The sequence below is a fragment of the Sarcophilus harrisii genome, chromosome 1 (assembly GCF_902635505.1).
Source record: "Sarcophilus harrisii chromosome 1, mSarHar1.11, whole genome shotgun sequence".
NCBI classification, from domain to species: Eukaryota; Metazoa; Chordata; class Mammalia; order Dasyuromorphia; family Dasyuridae; genus Sarcophilus; species Sarcophilus harrisii.
Window position 1 is genome coordinate 331772928 of NC_045426.1, and position 19213 is coordinate 331792140.

At 32.3% G+C, this 19213-nt stretch overlaps 2 protein-coding genes across 2 annotated transcripts; both read right to left on the reverse strand.

Moving 5' to 3' along the window:
* Positions 1-910: 910 nt before the first annotated feature.
* LOC100932687 (olfactory receptor 13D1-like) lies at positions 911-1852 on the reverse strand. The gene has a single exon (XM_003763107.2). It carries the CDS (start codon positions 1850-1852, stop codon positions 911-913), a length of 942 nt encoding a protein of 313 aa, XP_003763155.2.
* Positions 1853-14589: 12737 nt separating this feature from the next.
* Positions 14590-15652, reverse strand: LOC100919315 (olfactory receptor 13D1-like). Its single transcript, XM_031949574.1, has one exon. It carries the CDS (start codon positions 15650-15652, stop codon positions 14711-14713), a length of 942 nt encoding a protein of 313 aa, XP_031805434.1. The 3' UTR covers positions 14590-14710.
* Positions 15653-19213: the final 3561 nt, after the last annotated feature.

The window sequence follows — 19213 nt, forward strand, 5'->3', positions numbered from 1 at the left end:
CATTTAGTCATATCTGACTCTTCATAATCTTAATAATCAAGTTTCTTGATAAAGATACTGAATTTGTTTGCCATGTCCTTTTACCACATCCTCATTTTAGAGTTGAGGAAATTGAGGAAAACAGAACTTTAAGTGACTTGCAGAGGGTCACAAAGTTTTTAAATATTTGAAGTTGCATTTGAACACAGTTTCACCTGACTTCAGGCATAGCATTTTTTCCACTGATACATCTTAAAGTATGTACTATGTTGCAGGTACCATGTTAAGTGCTGGAGATGAAAATTATCCTTTGTATGGAGCTTGATATAGATTAGAATTTTGGTCAAGTATGATTTCATTAAGAAAATCCCTGAAGAACTTTCCAAATCATCCATTTTGTAATTTTTTATTTTTATTATAGAATAATTTTTGTGAGAAGAGTGAACTTAGATGTTTTAAACATACTGAATCTCTCATTACTGTCACAATGTACTATATACAGTATGGATACTTACTATATATTTGCTAAATTTTTGAGTATATATCAAAATAAATTATAGTTTTACCTCAAGATATTCTGTAACTTAGGATATCCTAATATTTTGCTGAATCTCACCTTAAAAAATGGAAATGTGAGTTTTATCTGTTGTCAATCTAGCAACAATGAATTTCTGCTATGGGTGGTTTAATACAAAGTTTGTAAAACACACAAGAGCAAGAGGTAAACATGTGGAGAATATATAAGATATGTAGAGATAAGAAGTGTATTTCAAATATAATACATGAATATATTATATGGAAAGGAAGATAATCATACTTTAAGTATTGCAAAAACAATAATATACTTGACACCAGAGAGAGTAATATTATCATTGAATACTAAACATTATGTCCAAGATAAAACACAAATTAACTGTAAACCTTAAGCAGTTCACATGCTTTTGAAATATAGATTTCTAATGATAAATTTCTGCACAGCTCCTTTTACCTCCTTGTTCCTCAAACTATAAATAATGGGATTCAACATTGGAGTGATAACTCCATAGGACATCCCAATGAGTTCATCAGATGTCTTAGTGTCCTTGGACTTGGGCTTCATGTATATGAAGAGGGCTGAACCATAGAACAAGATCACCACAGTTAGGTGGGCTGAGCAGGTAGAAAAGGCTTTCTTCCTCCCTTCACTGGAGTTGATCCTCAGGATGGTGGAGATAATGAAAATATAGGAGAAGGAAATGAGCAGCAGAGGAGTAATTAAAACAACAATACTTACAACTGTCATGATAAACACATTGAGGGAGATGTCTCCACAGATAAGTTTGAGAAGGGCCAGGATTTCACAGGTAAGATGATCAATGACATTTACACAAAACGGCTTTATAAGGGCCAGTACAGTTTGTATCAGTGATATAAGAAACCCTCCTATCCAGGTCCAAGCAGCCATTTGTGCACAGAGTCCCTTGTTCATAATAATGGTATATCTCAGGGGATTGCAGATGGCTACATACCTGTCATAGGCCATCACTGCCAGGAGAATGCATTCTGTACCACCCAAGCCAAGAGAAATAACCATCTGCAGGGCACATCCAAAGAAGGAGATGGATTTTCTCTCAGATATAATAATTATCAGCATTTGAGGGATAGATGAAGATGTGTAGCATATGTCCAAAAAGGAGAGATTTCCAAGGAAAAAATACATAGGGGTGTGAAGGTGGGAATCCAGGATGCTGACGATAATGAGCATGCTGTTTCCCAAGAGGATCACCAGGTACATCACCAGGCAGAGCACATAAAGAGCTAGCAAGAGGCCTGGGTAATGAGAAAGCCCGACCAGAAAAAATTCAGTCACAGCTGTGTAATTCCCCTTGTTCATATTATTTTAAACGTGTCAATGTAGGATTTTGGAAAGGACACCATAAAGTAACTGGAATGAATAATAACATGTTTGTAATTAGCTTCATACTTTGATTTATGAAAATATAGATTCTTTGTTCACTGGTATAGGCATTTAAATATATGCAGAAGAGCAAAAATTAGGAAAATGCAAAAAAATGTACATGCAACTTGAAGCAGATGTGACAGCCAATATTTTTAACAAAGTTTTCATATGAGAGTAAAAACAACAAAGACACTGCTTATTGACTCAGGAAAAATGCAATAAAGTGCAGCACATGAATCTAATGAGCACTATTTTGCCATAACAGATAATGAATATGAAAAATTCAGAGAAACTTGGAAAGACTTGCTTGAACTGATCTTGTGTGAAGTAAGTAGAATTGAGAGAACAAATTTAAAAAGGACCATAATATTGGAAAGAAGAGTAAGACAGAAAATACTCCAAATATCCAATTTCAATCTCTGAATATTAACAATAAACATGTGTTCATTTTCTGGGCAGATCAGTGAAGATCTAGAGGATTGAAATGAGATAGACGTGGTTGGAATGAATTTTTTGCTGATCAATTTTGTTTATCTGTTTTTGCTATTAGGAAAGTTCTATAGAATGAGGGTTTATTGGAAAGTGAAACTATTATTTTTACACCATAAGCAAAACTATCATTAAAATTCATCTAGAAAACTCTAATATAGATGAAGACAGTTAAAATTTTAGAGTGCCCAATGGAGAAAGGACTTTCGAAACAGTGTTATTGCTATTATTGTGAGGTCATATCTGACTCTTCATGAACCAGCATAGAATTTTTTGAGCAGAAATACTGAATTAGTTTGCCATTTTTTTTCAGTAGGTCATTTCACAAATGAGGAAGTGGAGGCAAACACGATTAAATGACTTGCCTAGAGTCACACTGTTAAGGGAATGTCTGAGGTCGGATTTGAATTCAGAAACATGAGTCTTCCTGGCTGGAGGATCAGTACTCTATTCTCTATGTGAAAGCTTCTTAAACTATATGATAGCATGTAATGGGGAGGGTTACAAAATGAAATCCCCGATTTGTATACCTATATTATACATCTATATACCTGGGGTCTTATGAATATTTCCTCAGGCAAAAAAGGATTGTGAATGTAAAAGTTTAAAAATTCCTGCACTATGCCATCCAGCTGCCTTAAATCTGTGTTCATTAGAAGAAATTTATCTCTGTAAAATGGGAAAATTAAGGACACAAGGAAAATGGTACAGTAGAAAGACCATTAGCTATGCAATTAGAGGGAGCAACATTTAAATCACTGAATGTGATTCTTGCATTTTTTTTTTTTGCAAGACTATAATCCAATTACTTTCCCCTGGGATTCAGTATCTTCAACTTTAGAATAAATTGACCTCTGTGGTTCCTTTCAACTTTAGATCTGCAGTCTAAATCTATGAGCTGTTGACAGGAGATTGTGAAGTCAAAGTCTTAAACAAAACAGAAATATTAAGTAATATGCAGTATAGTTGGCATTCAAAAATGGTCCTTTGGTAATTTCTTCTCTTAATACTTCACATCACATCAGTTTACATAAGTTTTCCCAAGTTTTTTTGAATTTTTCATGTTCATCATCTCATCACAAAAAAAGGAATATTATTTTCCACCAAGAACCCATTTGTAGTTTGATAACAAATTTCCAGTTGATTTTGTAATTCTAATGCTATATACCTAATGCTCTAGAAAAAATATGTCTTGAACTCAGTAGTTCCCCAATCCTCTAAGCATCTGGTTATTACAAATTCCTCCTCATTCTTTACAATGGTGTACTAGTAACTTTCTCTACTTAGGCAGTCTCATACATAAATTTATCTATGAGAACCCGTACTTACCTCACCTCTCCAGGTGAAAAAGTGTAAAGAGTAGTTTTTATGTTAAAAGGCTCAACTTTGGAGGACAATCAGCTAAAAGAAATGGAAAGAATATGAGGATTCAGAAAAAGAAATAGGAGTGCAAAGAGACAGGTTATAGTGTAGAGAACCAGAATTCTGAAAAAGTATACGTGAAAAAAGATGTTAACTCAGTGAAATTGATGAGATAATGGTTTTCTAGTTCTCTAGTACTTAGTATGGTGAAGAATTGGTTCTTTAGTTTACACATAATCAGTATGCTGTAATGATGTAATTACAATAATGTGTAAAAGGGCTAAGAAAAACTGAAAGATAGATCTTTCATCCTTGACCAGCCTTATGGGTGGCTGTCCTGCTTCTTACACTCCTGCACTATGATCAAGGCTTGTCTGGAGGTCCTCCAGAAAGCTAGCCCAAACATTATATTACAGTATCATCATGAGAGTATAAATAATTCATCAATAAGGCTTTATTTATATTTTATTTTTTCAATAATATTTGATTTTTCTAAATACATGTCAAATAGCTTTCAACATTCATTTTTTAAAAACTTTATGTTCCAAAATTTTATCCCTTTGTACCTTACCTCCCTCCTCCCTAAGAAAACAAGCAATTTTATATAGGTTTAATATGCACAAATTTTTTAAACTTATTTCAGTATTTGTCATGTTGTGCAACAAAGATCAGATCAAAGGGGAAAAAACATGAAAAATCAAAAACAAACAAAAAAGGTGAAAATACTGTGATTCAATCCACATTCAATTTCTATAATTCCCTCTCTGATATGAATGGCATTTTCCATCCCACAATTATTGGCATTGCCAACAAGACTTTATTGAGTACCTACTATATGTTAGTCTATGCAGTACATAAAGTAAAGATAATCTAAGTTTCTACATATTATCTATTTTTATATTCAACAATATCCTTGAATAATTTGAAGAGAAACAAATAAGAAATATAAATACATTTTCTGTCTAGGATGTATACAGTAACCTTTCTATAGCTACTCCTATCCAAGCTAAGCGTATTTGGAACATAGAGTGCTATGTTAGAATATTTAAAATAACTCTAGGACATAGAATTAAGTATTCTAAAACTAAGAAAGATATTAAAAAGCAACACAATGTCAGAATGCAAATAGTTTTTGAAAAAATTAGAAGAGTAGAAAATACAAAAGATAAAACGTAAAGTGGTTATTTTTTTTTAGGCTTCTTAATCTTAGATATCAACTTGTTTTGTAAAAAAAAATACCTCAGAGTTATATTTCAATATAATTAGCCTTTTAACTTAATACATTTAAGAAAACTATTCTAAGAAGATATTCATAGGTTTTATAGACTCCAAAAAACTCCATGACATTAAAAAAAAGTTCAGAACTTCTGTTTTAGGAAATAAAATGTTGAAATTGAAAGCAATCTTGAGAGTTCTTATGATTTCACAGATGAGAAAACATATCTAAAAGTGACTCAAAAGCTAACCCTCAAAAATTTGATGGAGGATGAAAAATTGTGCTCTAAGGTTATGGTCATTAATGAATAAGAGCATTTAGAGATTTTGTTAATTAGAAATAGTTCCTTCCTGCTCTGGCAAACATACTTCTCTACTTTTTCTTTCTGCCTACAGCTTCCATTAGAAGTTTGCTCAATCAGTCCCACATCTCCTCCATAGGAGCACAGAATATAGAAATTTAGGATCATATGTTAAAACTGAGGGAGCTCTTTAAGATAATTGAGTCCCATCCTCTCATTATATATGACTTTTATTTTCAATATTTCTTACAAAGGGATCATTCATAGCTCCCATCTCCATTAGTATCTCTGAAAATGACCCTTCTCACATTTTTATTTACCTCCAATTTTTAGATGTAGATCTGCTCTTCTCATACTCTCCACTGTGTTCTTCTTATTTTTGAACAAAAATTTTAAGCACACTTCCAAACATATCCTGTGGTTTGAGAAAATACTAAAGAAATTATTATGGTCATCTAGCCTATCTACTAGCTTAATGACCAAAATTGCTTTACATCATTACTTTACATCATTAACTTTGTTCCTCTGCTCTCTGCAATCTTTATTCAGAAATATATATATGAAACATTGTATGACTCAAGAGATTTCCTTTTCCCATCCATGGCTATGCCATTATTTTGAATTGAGAGAAGCACTATATTTCTAATTCTTCCAGAAAATCCTGAGACAGCCTGTGGACCATGGATTCTTCCAAATGATGGCTGGATCTGCATGCCAATTTAACTCTCTATCTCCACAAACTCCTGAAAGTATTGTTCAGGGAATCTTTCTATTCCCAGAAGTCATTTATATCTTTATACAGAATTGTGAAGAAGTTAACTTTCAAACCTTTAGGGATATTATCACCATATAATTGTATCAAGTTATTCAGTGGTTTTAATTGATGGCATAACAAGTAAAGTACAAAGAAGAAAACAATTTCAAATTTCTTCTTGCCAACATAAACATAGGAAAATGATACAATTATGTGGATGTATGAGCAAAATCTCCAACATCTCTCTTATGTCTAACTGGGTAACTATGGAAGCTATGGAAGACTTTTGTTGAACTTATTATATTGACTTACTTCCCAATAGATCCAACCACTAACATACAATGGGACAAATACAGTAAGATTGAAGCATGATAACAGCTTCTGGGAATAAATAGAATTTGGGTATTTGTATTCATGAGGAAAATAGATTTCATATGTACAGATTTAAGAGATATGGATTGTATGCGTATGGTTAGAAGAATTTAGAACTGATTGAAGGAATAGACATAATCTGTATTCAATACCATATTTATGTCAGCCAATCAGGTACTGTCTAGTAGATTAACCTAACAATTTGCTTTTGTCTCTATTTTCTGAAAATTTGTATAAGGTATTTGCATGCTTATCATATTTGAATATTCTATAAACTTGAGAGGAAGGGATATGCTGAATTACAAATCTAAAATCAAAAAAGGTCTTCATAGACATAGAGATGAGTGGATGAATAATACATTTATGAAGTGTTTTCTATATGCAAAACATGATTATAAGTGTGGGAAAACACATGGAAAAATACGAGATTCCTTGCTCTCAAGAATATATATATGTATATATATATATATATATATATATATATATATATATATGAAATATAGGAAAAGCAAAAAGCAGAAGTCATGTAAAAAGTCCCATTATCCTAAGGATTCAGTTATAAAGCAAATAAATGGTAATGCTCCTTTAATGTCATCTTCATTGATAAAATCCCATCAGTTTCTGGTATTCAATCAATTGCCTTTAAAAAAGCTTTAGGGAAAAGAACTTTATTTTCTGTGCCTTCAATAGCTATAGCTGTGGCAATTACAAATAGCAATTTTAGACTATATCTCCACAAAGACTGCTTCTCAGGATAAGAAAAAAACTCAGGTAGAAAAACTTCTCTAAAGAACTCCCCAGATTAGAGGTTCAGGTTCTCTGGGTTGTTTCCATAGAGACCTGAAGGAATATGGTGGCCTAAATGCTGCAGGTGCTGGCTGGCCTACATGGAATATTCAGCTTTCTGTCTCTCTCCAGGATATCTTGTTGATTCAGTTATACTGACTTGCCAGTTTCATGAATAGCAGGTGACAATGGAAGGGATGATTGACTCTTCTCCACAGGACTTGTTTCCCTGGATGATGACTGTGAGGGCTAAGATTGACATAGCACTTGTGGTCTAGGCATTGCTGCTATTGTGATGACTCCTTAATCTCATGATTTACTCTTAAAATAAATAATTTTTTAATTTAAAAATGAAACTGCACCTCAGCACCATCAAATAAATTTCCTGAGCATATTTTAATCAGCCCCTACACATTGCATATATAATAATGTTTTAGTCATTGCCTCAAAATCCTTAATAGTATTTACTTTTCCATTTATTATCATTAATGTTCCTTCTCATGTATAATCATTAAAATATATCCATTCTGTGGTTTTTTCCTCTTTGCATTATTTCATAAATCCCTCCCCAAGTTTCCTTCTGCTCCTCATATTTGTCTGTATTAATTGTGTGTGTAATCACACAAAGCTGCACTTTCTAATTTTATTCTAACTTTTGATAACTTAAGTTGTTTCTGCTTCCCATTACTAATTAGAAAATCTTTAGCAAAAATTTTTAAAATTTAATAACTTTCAGGATGTATTCTCCACATTAAGATTATTTGATCTAGAATATGATTATATTTTAATTTTTTTCTAGATCCTTCCAGACTGTTCTCATAAAGATTCTACAATTTTCAATTCCATCAATAATAAATGAGTGTTTTTATTCATCTATAAGTCCTGGCCTTGCTCATTTCATTCAGCATTATTTTGTGTAAGTCTCTCCAGGCCTTTCTGAAATCATCCTGTTGGTCATTTCTTACCAAAAGTACCTATATTTTTTCACAATTTATCCAATATATACTGAGAGTTGCTTTTTGCCATGCTTAGCATTTCTTCAAATATTAGAGATGTAAAATGTTGGTGTGTTTTACCACAAATATTTCTGCCATCTGCTGATGGCAGATTTTTTTCTTGTTGAAATGAAATTGTTTTTATTTGAAGAATTTTTTTAAAAATGTTAGTGCAACTAAAATATTTATTGTTGTTCAATTATTTTCATTCATTCCTGGTTCTCCATGATTTCATGTCAGGTTTTCTTGACTGAGATGGTAGAATGGTTTGCCATTTCCTTCTCCAATTCATTGTACATAAGCAACCTGGGACAATTGGGTTAAAGTATCTTGCCCATAGTCACACACTAAAACATTTCTGAGACCAGATTTGAACCAAGGAACAGAGTCTTCCTAATTCCAGTCTTGCTACTCTACTCATTGTGCCATATTACTGTTCCAAACATATGTCTTTTGGCTTGTAGAATCTTTATACTGACAGATATAATCTATATTTATTATCAATATATGTTTCTCTACATCTTTTGAATTACTTGTCATTGTTTACCTAAGCATGTGTTCCAAATAATCCTCTATTTCATCTAAATCTTTAAAGTTTCTTCCTCTATTTTTTCCTCTAACTTTTCCTCTAACTTTATTTTACTTTTTTCCACTCCTCATATTTGTTCTTATATTTCACATATGTATTTCTACTTCACTGGTCATTTTTTTTTGTCATTTGACCTTTTTGTAATCATGTCCAACTTTACATGACCCCATTTAGGGTTTTCATAGCAAAGATGCTGGAGCGGTTTCCCTTTCTTTTTCTGTAATTCATTTTATAGATGAGGAAACTGAGACAAACGGTTACAAGACTTCCTCAGAGTCAAACAGCTAGTCAGTGTCTAAGGCCATATTTGAACTGAGGAAGATGTATCTTCCTGACTCCAAGACTGACACTATTGTCACTGTACTACCTAAATGCTTATTCATTAGTCGTACTTCTTTCTTGTTTTCTTGGTTGCCTCTCTCATAATGGTAGATGTTCTGAAATGCTTCATTTGAATTCCCTCTTCAGTTGCATTTATATTATTATACTTTTATATTTCAGCCCACCTTCCATTGTATTTTTGTTTTCTGTCACTCAGACATATTAATTCATGAAAGAAGGAATGCAAATGGATTCAGTGATGTGTGGCAGAAACCACTGTTTTGATGATGAGGTAAATTCTTATCCACCACTCTTAAAAAGTCATTTCTAAAGCCAGGTCATCTTATTTCTAATTATTTGTCTCTCCAATCATCCAGGTTATTCAATGTCTTGGAAACTCTTTGCTTCCATATTTTCTGATGTGACATTCTGCCAAATTCTAATTTTTTGCTATGAGAAGATGGTCTCCCAGTATGAGAATCTACCCTCTTCTTGATAAATCATCTTATATAATCAATATCTCTTACCAGAGACACTTTTCCCCTTAGTCACTATGATATGATTTTACTTTCTCTTTCCAAGGTGAGTTGCTTTCAATGTTCTCTTATTCAAACACTATCCACACTTTGTTGAGAATAAAGAAATCAATATCTGTTTTCTGTCTAGGTATGGCCTTGTGGAGGTTGCAACCCCTGTATTTTTTGGCTTCCTTTTCACCTTTCATGCAAGATAATGGGAAAGAGTATTGTCTTACCATAACTCTTTTAGCCATTTCTCCCTACTGAATCAATGGCAATCATCTAGTTCAATTCCCATAGGGAGGGTAATCACTTCGACCTCACCAAGTGCCAACTCATGCTCTTATTCAAAGACTTCCTTCTGTGAAACCTCACCTTAGAAGTCCTGATAAGTTTGTTGCCTCAGTGAATGATATTTCCATTTCTTTCAGAGGGCACCAGAATTTGACAGGCCATAATAAGGCCTATATTTTGAAATGTTATATATAAACAAAACTCAAGAAATGTATATGCTACAAGGGTAATAAGCTACATATTCAGGTGATAAAAGGATTGGCAGATGTGCTTGTGAATTAGTCATACAGGAAAGATCAGGAATGATTTAAGAGATATGGGAGGACAGTAAGAAGGTTAACATTGTCCTAAGTTTTTAAAAAGGGAAGACAACAGAGTCCATAATCTATAGGCCAGTGAACTTGTTTTCAATTCTTACAAAAATTCTAGAATTCCTTAGCAGAAATTTAGAACCACTCATTGCTTAAATAGTATGTCATACCAACTTTGCTTTCTATTTTAATATATTTTTTCCTTTATCAAAGCTTTTAATTTTTCAAAACATATGTGTGGACAATACTTCAACATTAGCCCTTGCAAAACCTTGTGTTCCAATTTACCCCCTTCCCCTAAATGGCAAGTAGTCTAATACATGATAAACATGGTAGAAATATTTGTTAAATCCAATATAAGCATACATATTAATACAATTATCTTCCTGCAAAAGAAAACTCAAATCAAACCAGGAAAAAGAGAAGCAAAATAAAATGCAAGCAAACAACAAAAAGAGTGAAAATGCTATGTTGAAAACTGTACTCAATTCCCACAATCATCTCTCTGTGTGTAGATGGCTCTCTTCATCACTAAATAACCAAAATTTTTTTGAATCATCTCATTGTTGAAGAGAGCCACTTCCATCAAAATTGATCATCATATAATCTTCTTGTTGCCATGTATAATGATCTCCTGGTTCTGCTCATTTCACTTAGCTTCAGTTCATGTAAGTCTCTCCAGGCTTCTCTGAAATCATCCCGGTGGTCATTTCTTACAAAACAATATTCCATAACATTCATATTCTATAACTTATTCAGCCACTCTCTAATTGATGGGCATCCACTCAGTTTCCAGTTTCTTGCCACTACAAAAAGAGCTGCCACAAACATTTTTTCACATGTGTGCCCCTTTCCCTCTATTAGATCTCTTTGGGATATCATCCCAGTAGAAACTGCTGGATCAAAGGGTACGCACAGTTTGATAACTTTTGGACCATAGTTCCAAATTGCTCTCCAGAATGGTTGCACCAATTTATAATTCCAACAACAATGTATTGGTATCCCAGTTTTCCCACATGCCCTCTAATATTCATCTTTATCTTTTCCTGTCATCTTAGCCAATCTGAGAGGTGTGTAGTGGTATTTCAGAGTTGTCTAAATTTGCATTTCTCTGATCAATCAAATCAAGTGATTTAGAGCACCTTTTCATATGATTAGAAATAGTTTTGATTTCTTTATCTGAAAATTGTTTGTTCATATCCTTTGACCATTTATCAATTGGAGAATGACTTGAATTCTTATAAATTTAAGCCAATTTTTTTATTTCAGAAATGAGCTCTTTATCAAAAACTTTAAATGTAAAAATGTTTTCCCAGTTTATTGCTTCTCTTATAATCTTGTCTGCATTAGTTTTCTTTGTAGAAAAATGTTTTAACTTAATATAAACAAAATTATCTATCTTGTGATCAATAATGATCTCCAATTCTTCTTTGGTCACAAATTCCTTTCTCCTCCACAGATCTAAGAGAAAAACTTCTATTTTTTCCTAATTTGTTTATAATATCATTATTTATGTTTAAATCATGAACACATTTTGACCTTATGGGGTCCTCAAACTTTTTAAAAAGGGGTCAGTTCACTGTCCCTCAGACTGTTGGAGGACTGGACTATAGTAAAAACAAAAACTTTGTTTTGGGGGCCTTTAAATAAAGAAACTTCATAGCCCTGAGTGAGGGGAATAAATGTCCTCAGCTACTGCATCTGGCCCGTGGGCCGTAGTTTGAGGACTCCTGGAGTGTTAGGGTGGGTCAATGCCTAGTTTCTGCCATTCTAATTTCTAATTTTCCCAGCAGTTTTTGTCAAATAGTGAATTCTTGTCCCAAAGCTAGGGGTTTGGGGTTTAACAAATACTAAATTGATATAGTTTTGGACTATTTTGTTCTGTGAATCTAACTTATTCCACTGATAAACTGTTCTATTTCTTAGCCAAATGGTTTTGATGACCATTGCTTTATAATATAGTTTTTGGTTTGTTACAGCTAGGCCATCTTCATTTGCATTTCACTTTCACTTGAAATTCTTGACCTGTTGTTCTTCCAGATGAATTTTGTTGTTATTTTTTTCTAGGTCAGTAAAATAGTTTCTGGGGAATTTGATAGGTATAGAAGTAAATAAATAGATTAGTTTAGGTAGTATTGTCATCTTTATTATATTTGTTCAACTTATCCAAGAACATTTGATATTTTTCCAATTGCTTAGATCTGATTTTATTTGTGTGGAAAGTGTTTTGTAGTTTTGCTCATATAGTTCCTAACTTTCCCTTGGCAGATAGATTCCCAAATATTTTATCCTATTGACAGTTATTTTAAATAGAATGTCTCTTTGTATCTCGTGCTGTTGGATTTTTTTTTAAAGATGTATAAGAATGCTGATGATTATGTGTATTTATTTTGTATCCAGCAACTTTGCTAATATTGTGGATTATTTCAAATAGTTTTTTCATTAATTATTATGCCAATCATTATATTAGGTTTTAAGATAGTATGCAACACCAAATGTTATATATGTATTAGTAGATGTATCAATATATGTATATATCTTGGCTATAATATAATTTTCTCCAAATACTAAAAGCACAATTTCATACATTTTTCAAAAATACCTACCATATTCTTAAAATTTAAAAGCATATATGCAAAACATACAATAATATAAACAACATGTCATATGAAGCAAAAACATGACCTAAAACTTGTGATATTAATTCACTTAATTATTTAGATGAAATATTATATTTATATCTCCAGGTTTTTTTTTTTTTATTTTCATGTTGTTTCACTAAAAAAAATCATCAAGTTGGGTTAAGAAGGTGTAGTAAAATTGTCAATCAACTATGATCTAAAACAATAATCAAAATGGATTAGATGATAATGTTGTACTCCTCTCCACTAATATCACCAAATAGAGAAATTCTCAAATAATCAATCAATAAAAATGCATTAAGTTTTTGTTAACTTCCAGTGACTTACCTAGGCACTTAATATATAAAAAGAAAGACAAAATCGAAATAATCTCTTTCTGTAATGAGCTTTTATTTTATTAAAGAAGTTTTGCATATAGTTACATATATCCAGAATAAATGTTTTCAGAAGAAATAAACAAAAAGTAGGTAAATATAAGGTAGCAAGTGAGTGAACTAGCAAGTTGATGTTATCAGAAAAGACATAAAGGTGATAATAAGAAATATGAAAATAATGCCAAATATGATTTTCATTCCATTGTTATCTTGAAATTCATCAAGTCCAAATTACTTAAAATATTAAATATAATACCAATTAATGCCTGGGACATAGGCATAATTGCTAAAAACATATATTTAATAACCAATGATCCAATATGATGGTTTATAATTTTCTAAAGTACACATCAGGATTACAACATCTATGAAAGTTAGCTTCATAATGAATCTAAGTGTCCTCAAATTCCCACAGATAATTTGTTTTTCAGTAATTTTTTTTTATTATTGTTCATTTTCAAAAACTACAAACTGTTCTGGGTTCTTTTTTTAAAAAGGTGTTTCAATGGGCTCCCCCTTTAATTGTTGTTGCTATTAAGTCATTTAGTCATTTAGCCTCTTCATAAACCCATTAAAATTTTTTTCCTTGGCTAAGATACAGAAGTGGTTTTCATGCCTTTCTACCACAAAACCATTTTACAGTTGAGAAAATTAAGGAAAAGGTAACTTAAGTGACTTGTCCAGATTCACACAGCTTTTAAGTTTTTGAAGTTGTATTTTAATTCATCTCTTCTTGATTCCAGATTCAGCACTTTTCCCATTGCTCCACCTTAAAGAGCATACGATATCCTAGTTACTATGTTAGCAACTGGAGATGTGAATTATCCTTCATATGACTTGGATGACCATTTTTTGGTGAGATGATATAGACTGGATGTTTGGTCAGATATGATATGGTCAAGAAAATCTCTGAGGGCTTTTCAAATCATACTTCTTTTTTGTTTCTAAAACAGTAATTTCTGTGATAACAAAGAACTTATATGTTTGAAACTTCCTGGATCTCTCATTTCTTTCACAATGTGGAATGCACTATGAGTATTTAATGTATGTGGATTTAAGGCTTGAATGAATATCAAAACAAAGTATAATCTTACTCAAAAGTTCCAACATTTTAGGATATCCTAATACTTTCTGAATTTGGCATTAATCAACTAGAAATGTGTGATTTTTTCCAATTCTCAAACCATTAGCAATGAAATTCTGTTTTGTGTAGTTTATAATAACACAAAGTTTGAAAAACACACAAGAGCCAAGAGATAGACTTGCAGAGAGTATATAATAAGAGATTTAAGGATAAGAACAGTCTCAAATGTAATACATGTACATCCTGTATAAAGAGGAGGAGAATCATACTTTAAGCTTTGCATAAACAAAAATAAGCTTGACACCAGAGAGAGTAATGTTATCATTGAATATCAAACACTATATACACAACAAATTACAAACCAACTATAAATCTTAGAACATTTCACATTCTTTTGAAATATTTACTTCTAATGAGGAATTTCTGCACAGCTCCTTTTACCTCCTTGTTTCTCAGACTATAGATAATGGGATTCAACATTGGGGTGATAACTCCATAGGACATCCCAATGAGCTCATCAGATGTCTTAGTATCCTTGGACTTGGGCTTCATGTACATGAAAAGGGCTGAGCCATAGAACAAAATCACCACAGTTAGGTGGGCTGAGCAAGTAGAAAATGCTTTCTTCCTCCCTTCACTAGAGTTGATCTTCAGGATGGTGGAGATGATGAAAATATAGGAAAACAAAATGAGCAGTAGAGGAGGAATTAAAACAATAAAACTTCCAATTGTTATGATAAGCACATTGAGGGAGATGTCTCCACAAATAAGCTTGAGAAGAGCCAAAATTTCACAGCTAAGGTGATCAATGACATTTCCACAGAAAGGGTTTATAAGGGCAAGCAGAGTTTGCACCAGAGATATCAGAAACCCTGTTATCCATGTCCAAGAAGCCATCTGTGCACAGAGTCTTTTGCTCATGATGATGGTGTATCTTAGTGGATTGCAGATGGCTACATACCTGTCAAAAGCCATCACTGCCAGGAGAATACACTCTGTGGAACCCAATCCAAGAGAAATAACCATTTGCATGGCACATCCAAGGAAGGAGATGGATTTTCTCTCAGACATAACAATTATCAGCATTTGAGGGATACTTGAGGTTGTGTAGCAGATGTCCAAAAATGAGAGATTTCCAAGGAAAAAATACATAGGGTTATGAAGGCGGGAATCCAGGATAATAACAATAATGAGCATACTGTTTCCTAACAGGATCACCAGGTACATTGACAGGCAGAGCACATAAAGAGCTAGCAGGAGGCCTGGGTAATGCGAAAGCCCCATCAGAAAAAATTCAGTCACAGCTGTGTAATTCCCCTTGTTCATATTACTGTAACTCTGTCAACTGCAGGATTTTGGAAAGGATGGCTTAAAGCAACTGGAATGAATAATAAAACATTTGTAATTAGCTTCATACTTTGAACTATTTTAAAAATATTGATGTTTCTCTTTCATTCAGTGATATAGGCATTTAAATATGTAAAGAAGGGTAAAAATTAGGGAAATGCTAACAAAAAATGTATATGCATCCTGAAGCAGATGTGATCACCAATATTTGTAACTAAGTTTTTATGTAACCATAAAAACAACAAAGACACTGATCATCATCTGGGAAAAGTTGAAAAAAAATTGCAGAACATGAGTGCAATGAAGAATTTTTTTTGGCCATAAAAGATGATGAATATGAAAAATTCAGAGAAACTTGGCAAGACTTGCTTGAACTGATCTTGTGTGAAGTAAGTAGAATTGAGAGAACAAATTACCAAAGGACAATAATAATGGAAAGAAAACAAGGAAGAAAATATCAGAAAACTGGTCAGTATCAATATCCAATTTCAGTCACTGAATATTGACAATAATCACATTTTCATCCTCTGGACAGAACTGTGAGAGTCTAGATAAATGAAATGAGACTGATGTGGTTAGAATAAATATTATACTGACATATATTGCTTATTTTTTTGCTATAAGGAAAGTTTCTATGGAATTAGTCCTTATTGGAATGTGAAACAATCGTATTTTAAAGTATAGGCAAAACTTTCATTAAAATACATCTAGAACCTGTAATATAAATGAAGACAATTAAAGATTATACTGCACCATGAAGGAAAGACACTGGAGGGAGTATTTTTGTTATTGATTGTTCATGTTTGACTCTTCTTGACCCTGGCTAGGATTCTTTGGATAGAAATGCTGGAGTAGTTTGCCATTTCCTTCTCTAATTCATTTCACAAATGAGGAAATGAAGGCAAACAGTATTAAATGACTTCCCCAGAGTCATGAAGATAAAGTAGTAAGTGTCTAAGGTCAGATTTGAATTCATAAACATGAGTCTTCCTGACTCCATGCTCAGTACTCTATTCACTTCTTAAATTGTATGATAACATGTAACTGAATGTGGGAATTGATGAAATTAAATCTTTTATTTGTATGCCTAATTTATTCACATATGCTGTTTTATGCATATAAGTTGTACAATCAGAGGAAGTAACATTTAAATCCCTCATTGTGATTCTTGCAATGTTTTAGAACATTATAATCCACTTACTTTCCCCTGGGACTCAGTATCTTCAACTTTAGAACAAGTGGACCTCTGTGATTCCTTTGAACTTTCGATCTATGATCTAAATTTATGATATGTTGAGAGGAGATTGTAAAGCTGAAGTCTTAAACAAAACAGAGAAATATTAGGTTATATGAAGAGGAGTAGGCATTCAAAGGTGATGCTTTGATAATTTGTTCTCTTAATGCTTCATATCACATTAATTCACATATGTCTGAATTTTTCATATTCATTATCTCATTGAAACTAAAAGGAATATTATTTTCCACCAATAAACCATTTGTAGTTTGATAACATAAATTTAAAGAGGACTCAATCATCTTGGCTTTGTAATTTTCATTCTATATGCCTAATGCACTAGAAACTATACATCTTAAAATGAATAGCTCTTTAATCTCTAATCATCTCTGGTTATTACAAGTCCCTCCTCAGTCTTTACTATTGTGTCCCAGTAACTTTCTCAATTTAGGCAGTCTAATATATAAACTTATACATGAGGACACATACGTACTTCACCTCATCAGTTGAAAATGTGTAGAGAGTAGTTTTTGCATTAAACGCTCAACTTTGGAAGACAATTGCTTAAAAGGAATAGTAACAAAATAAGAATTCAGAAAGAGAAATGGGAATGAATAGCAAAGAGACAAATTTCAGTAACATCATGAGAGTATAAAAATTCATCAACAAGGCCTTATTTATTTTTAATTTTTCAATAATATCTATCTTTCTAAATACATGTAAAAATAGCTTTCAACATTCATTTTTGTAAAACTTTGTGTTCCAAATATTTCTTGCTCTGTACCTTACCTTCCTCCTCCCGAAGACAAAAAATAATCTTATATAAGTTAAATATGTGCAAATCTTTTAAACATATTTTCATATTTGTCATGTTGTGCAACAAAAAGCAGAACAAAAGGGAAAAAATTGAAAAATAAAAAGCCAGCAAAAAGGTGAAAACACCACATTTCAATTCACATTTAGTCTCAATAATTCTCTCTTTGATGTGAATGGCATTTTTTATCCCACATGTATTACCAGTGCCAACAAGGCTTTACTGAGCACCTGCTATATGCTAGTCTATGGAGTACATAAAGCAAAGAATGGAGTAACTAGTTTAAGTTTCTACATATTATGTCTTTTTTACATTCAAAAACATCCTTGAATAATTTGAAAAGAAACAAGAAATGTTATTAATTTTTATGTCTAGGATATATACAATAGCTACAGAAAGGTTATTGTTATTAGAAGGCAACACAATGGCAGGATACAAATTATCTTTGAAAAAATAGAAGCATGGAAAAGTAACTTAAAATAGAGAAGATAAAACATGTAAATTGATTATTTTAGGGCTTCTTAATCTGAGATATCCACTTTCTTTTGTAAAAAAAAAAAAGCTAATAATTATATTTCAATATAATTAGCCTTTTGATCATACTTCTCTATTTTGTCTTTTTGCCTACAGCTTCAATTACAAGTTTCCTCAATTGGTTCCACTTCTATATAGGATCACAGGATATAGAAATTTGGGATCATACATTTATAACTAAGAAAACTTTTTAAGTCTTCTTAATTATAAGAGGACAATTTTGTGCAATCCTCTCATTATATATGACTTTTATTTTCAGTATTTCTTGCTAAAGGCCCATTCATAACTCCCATTCTCAGTGGTATCTCTAAAAATGATCTTTCCCACAGTTTCAGTTACCTCTAAGTTTGATATGTAGAGCTGCTCTTCTCATCTTCTCCACTGGGTTTTTCTTATTTTTGAACAAAAATTATTTTAAGCACACTTCCAAACATGCCCTGTGGTTTGAGAAAGCACTAAAGAAATTGTACTCATTTAGCCTATCTACTCGCCTTTATAGCTATAATTGATTTTATTCAAGCTACTTGGTATTATTACACTTTGTTCCTGTGCTATCTGCAGTTTTTATTCAAAAATGTTTATGAAACATTGTATGATTAAACAGAACATTTCTTTTTTCCCATCTGTGAGAATGCCATTATTTTGAATCATGTGAACCATTATATTTCTAGTTTTATCATAAAAGCCTGATATAGCTTGTTGACCATGGATGCTTCCAAATGATCAATCACTGTATCTGAATGCCAGTTTAACTCTCCATCCCCACAACCTTCCTGAAAGTGTTCCTCAGGGAATCTTTCTAATCCCTGAAGTCATTTAAATCTTTATAAGAAAACTGTGGAGGAGTTAACAACTTTCAAAGCTTTAGGGATGTTGTAACCATCTAATTATATCAAAACTATTGGATGATTTTAATTGATGGCATAACAAGTAAAGTGCAAAGAAGAAAACAATTTCA

Coding starts and splice junctions, on each gene's coding strand:
- LOC100932687 (XM_003763107.2), bottom strand. CDS start 1,852: ATGAACAAGGGGAATTACACAGCTGTGACTGAATTTTTTCTGGTCGGG.
- LOC100919315 (XM_031949574.1), bottom strand. CDS start 15,652: ATGAACAAGGGGAATTACACAGCTGTGACTGAATTTTTTCTGATGGGG.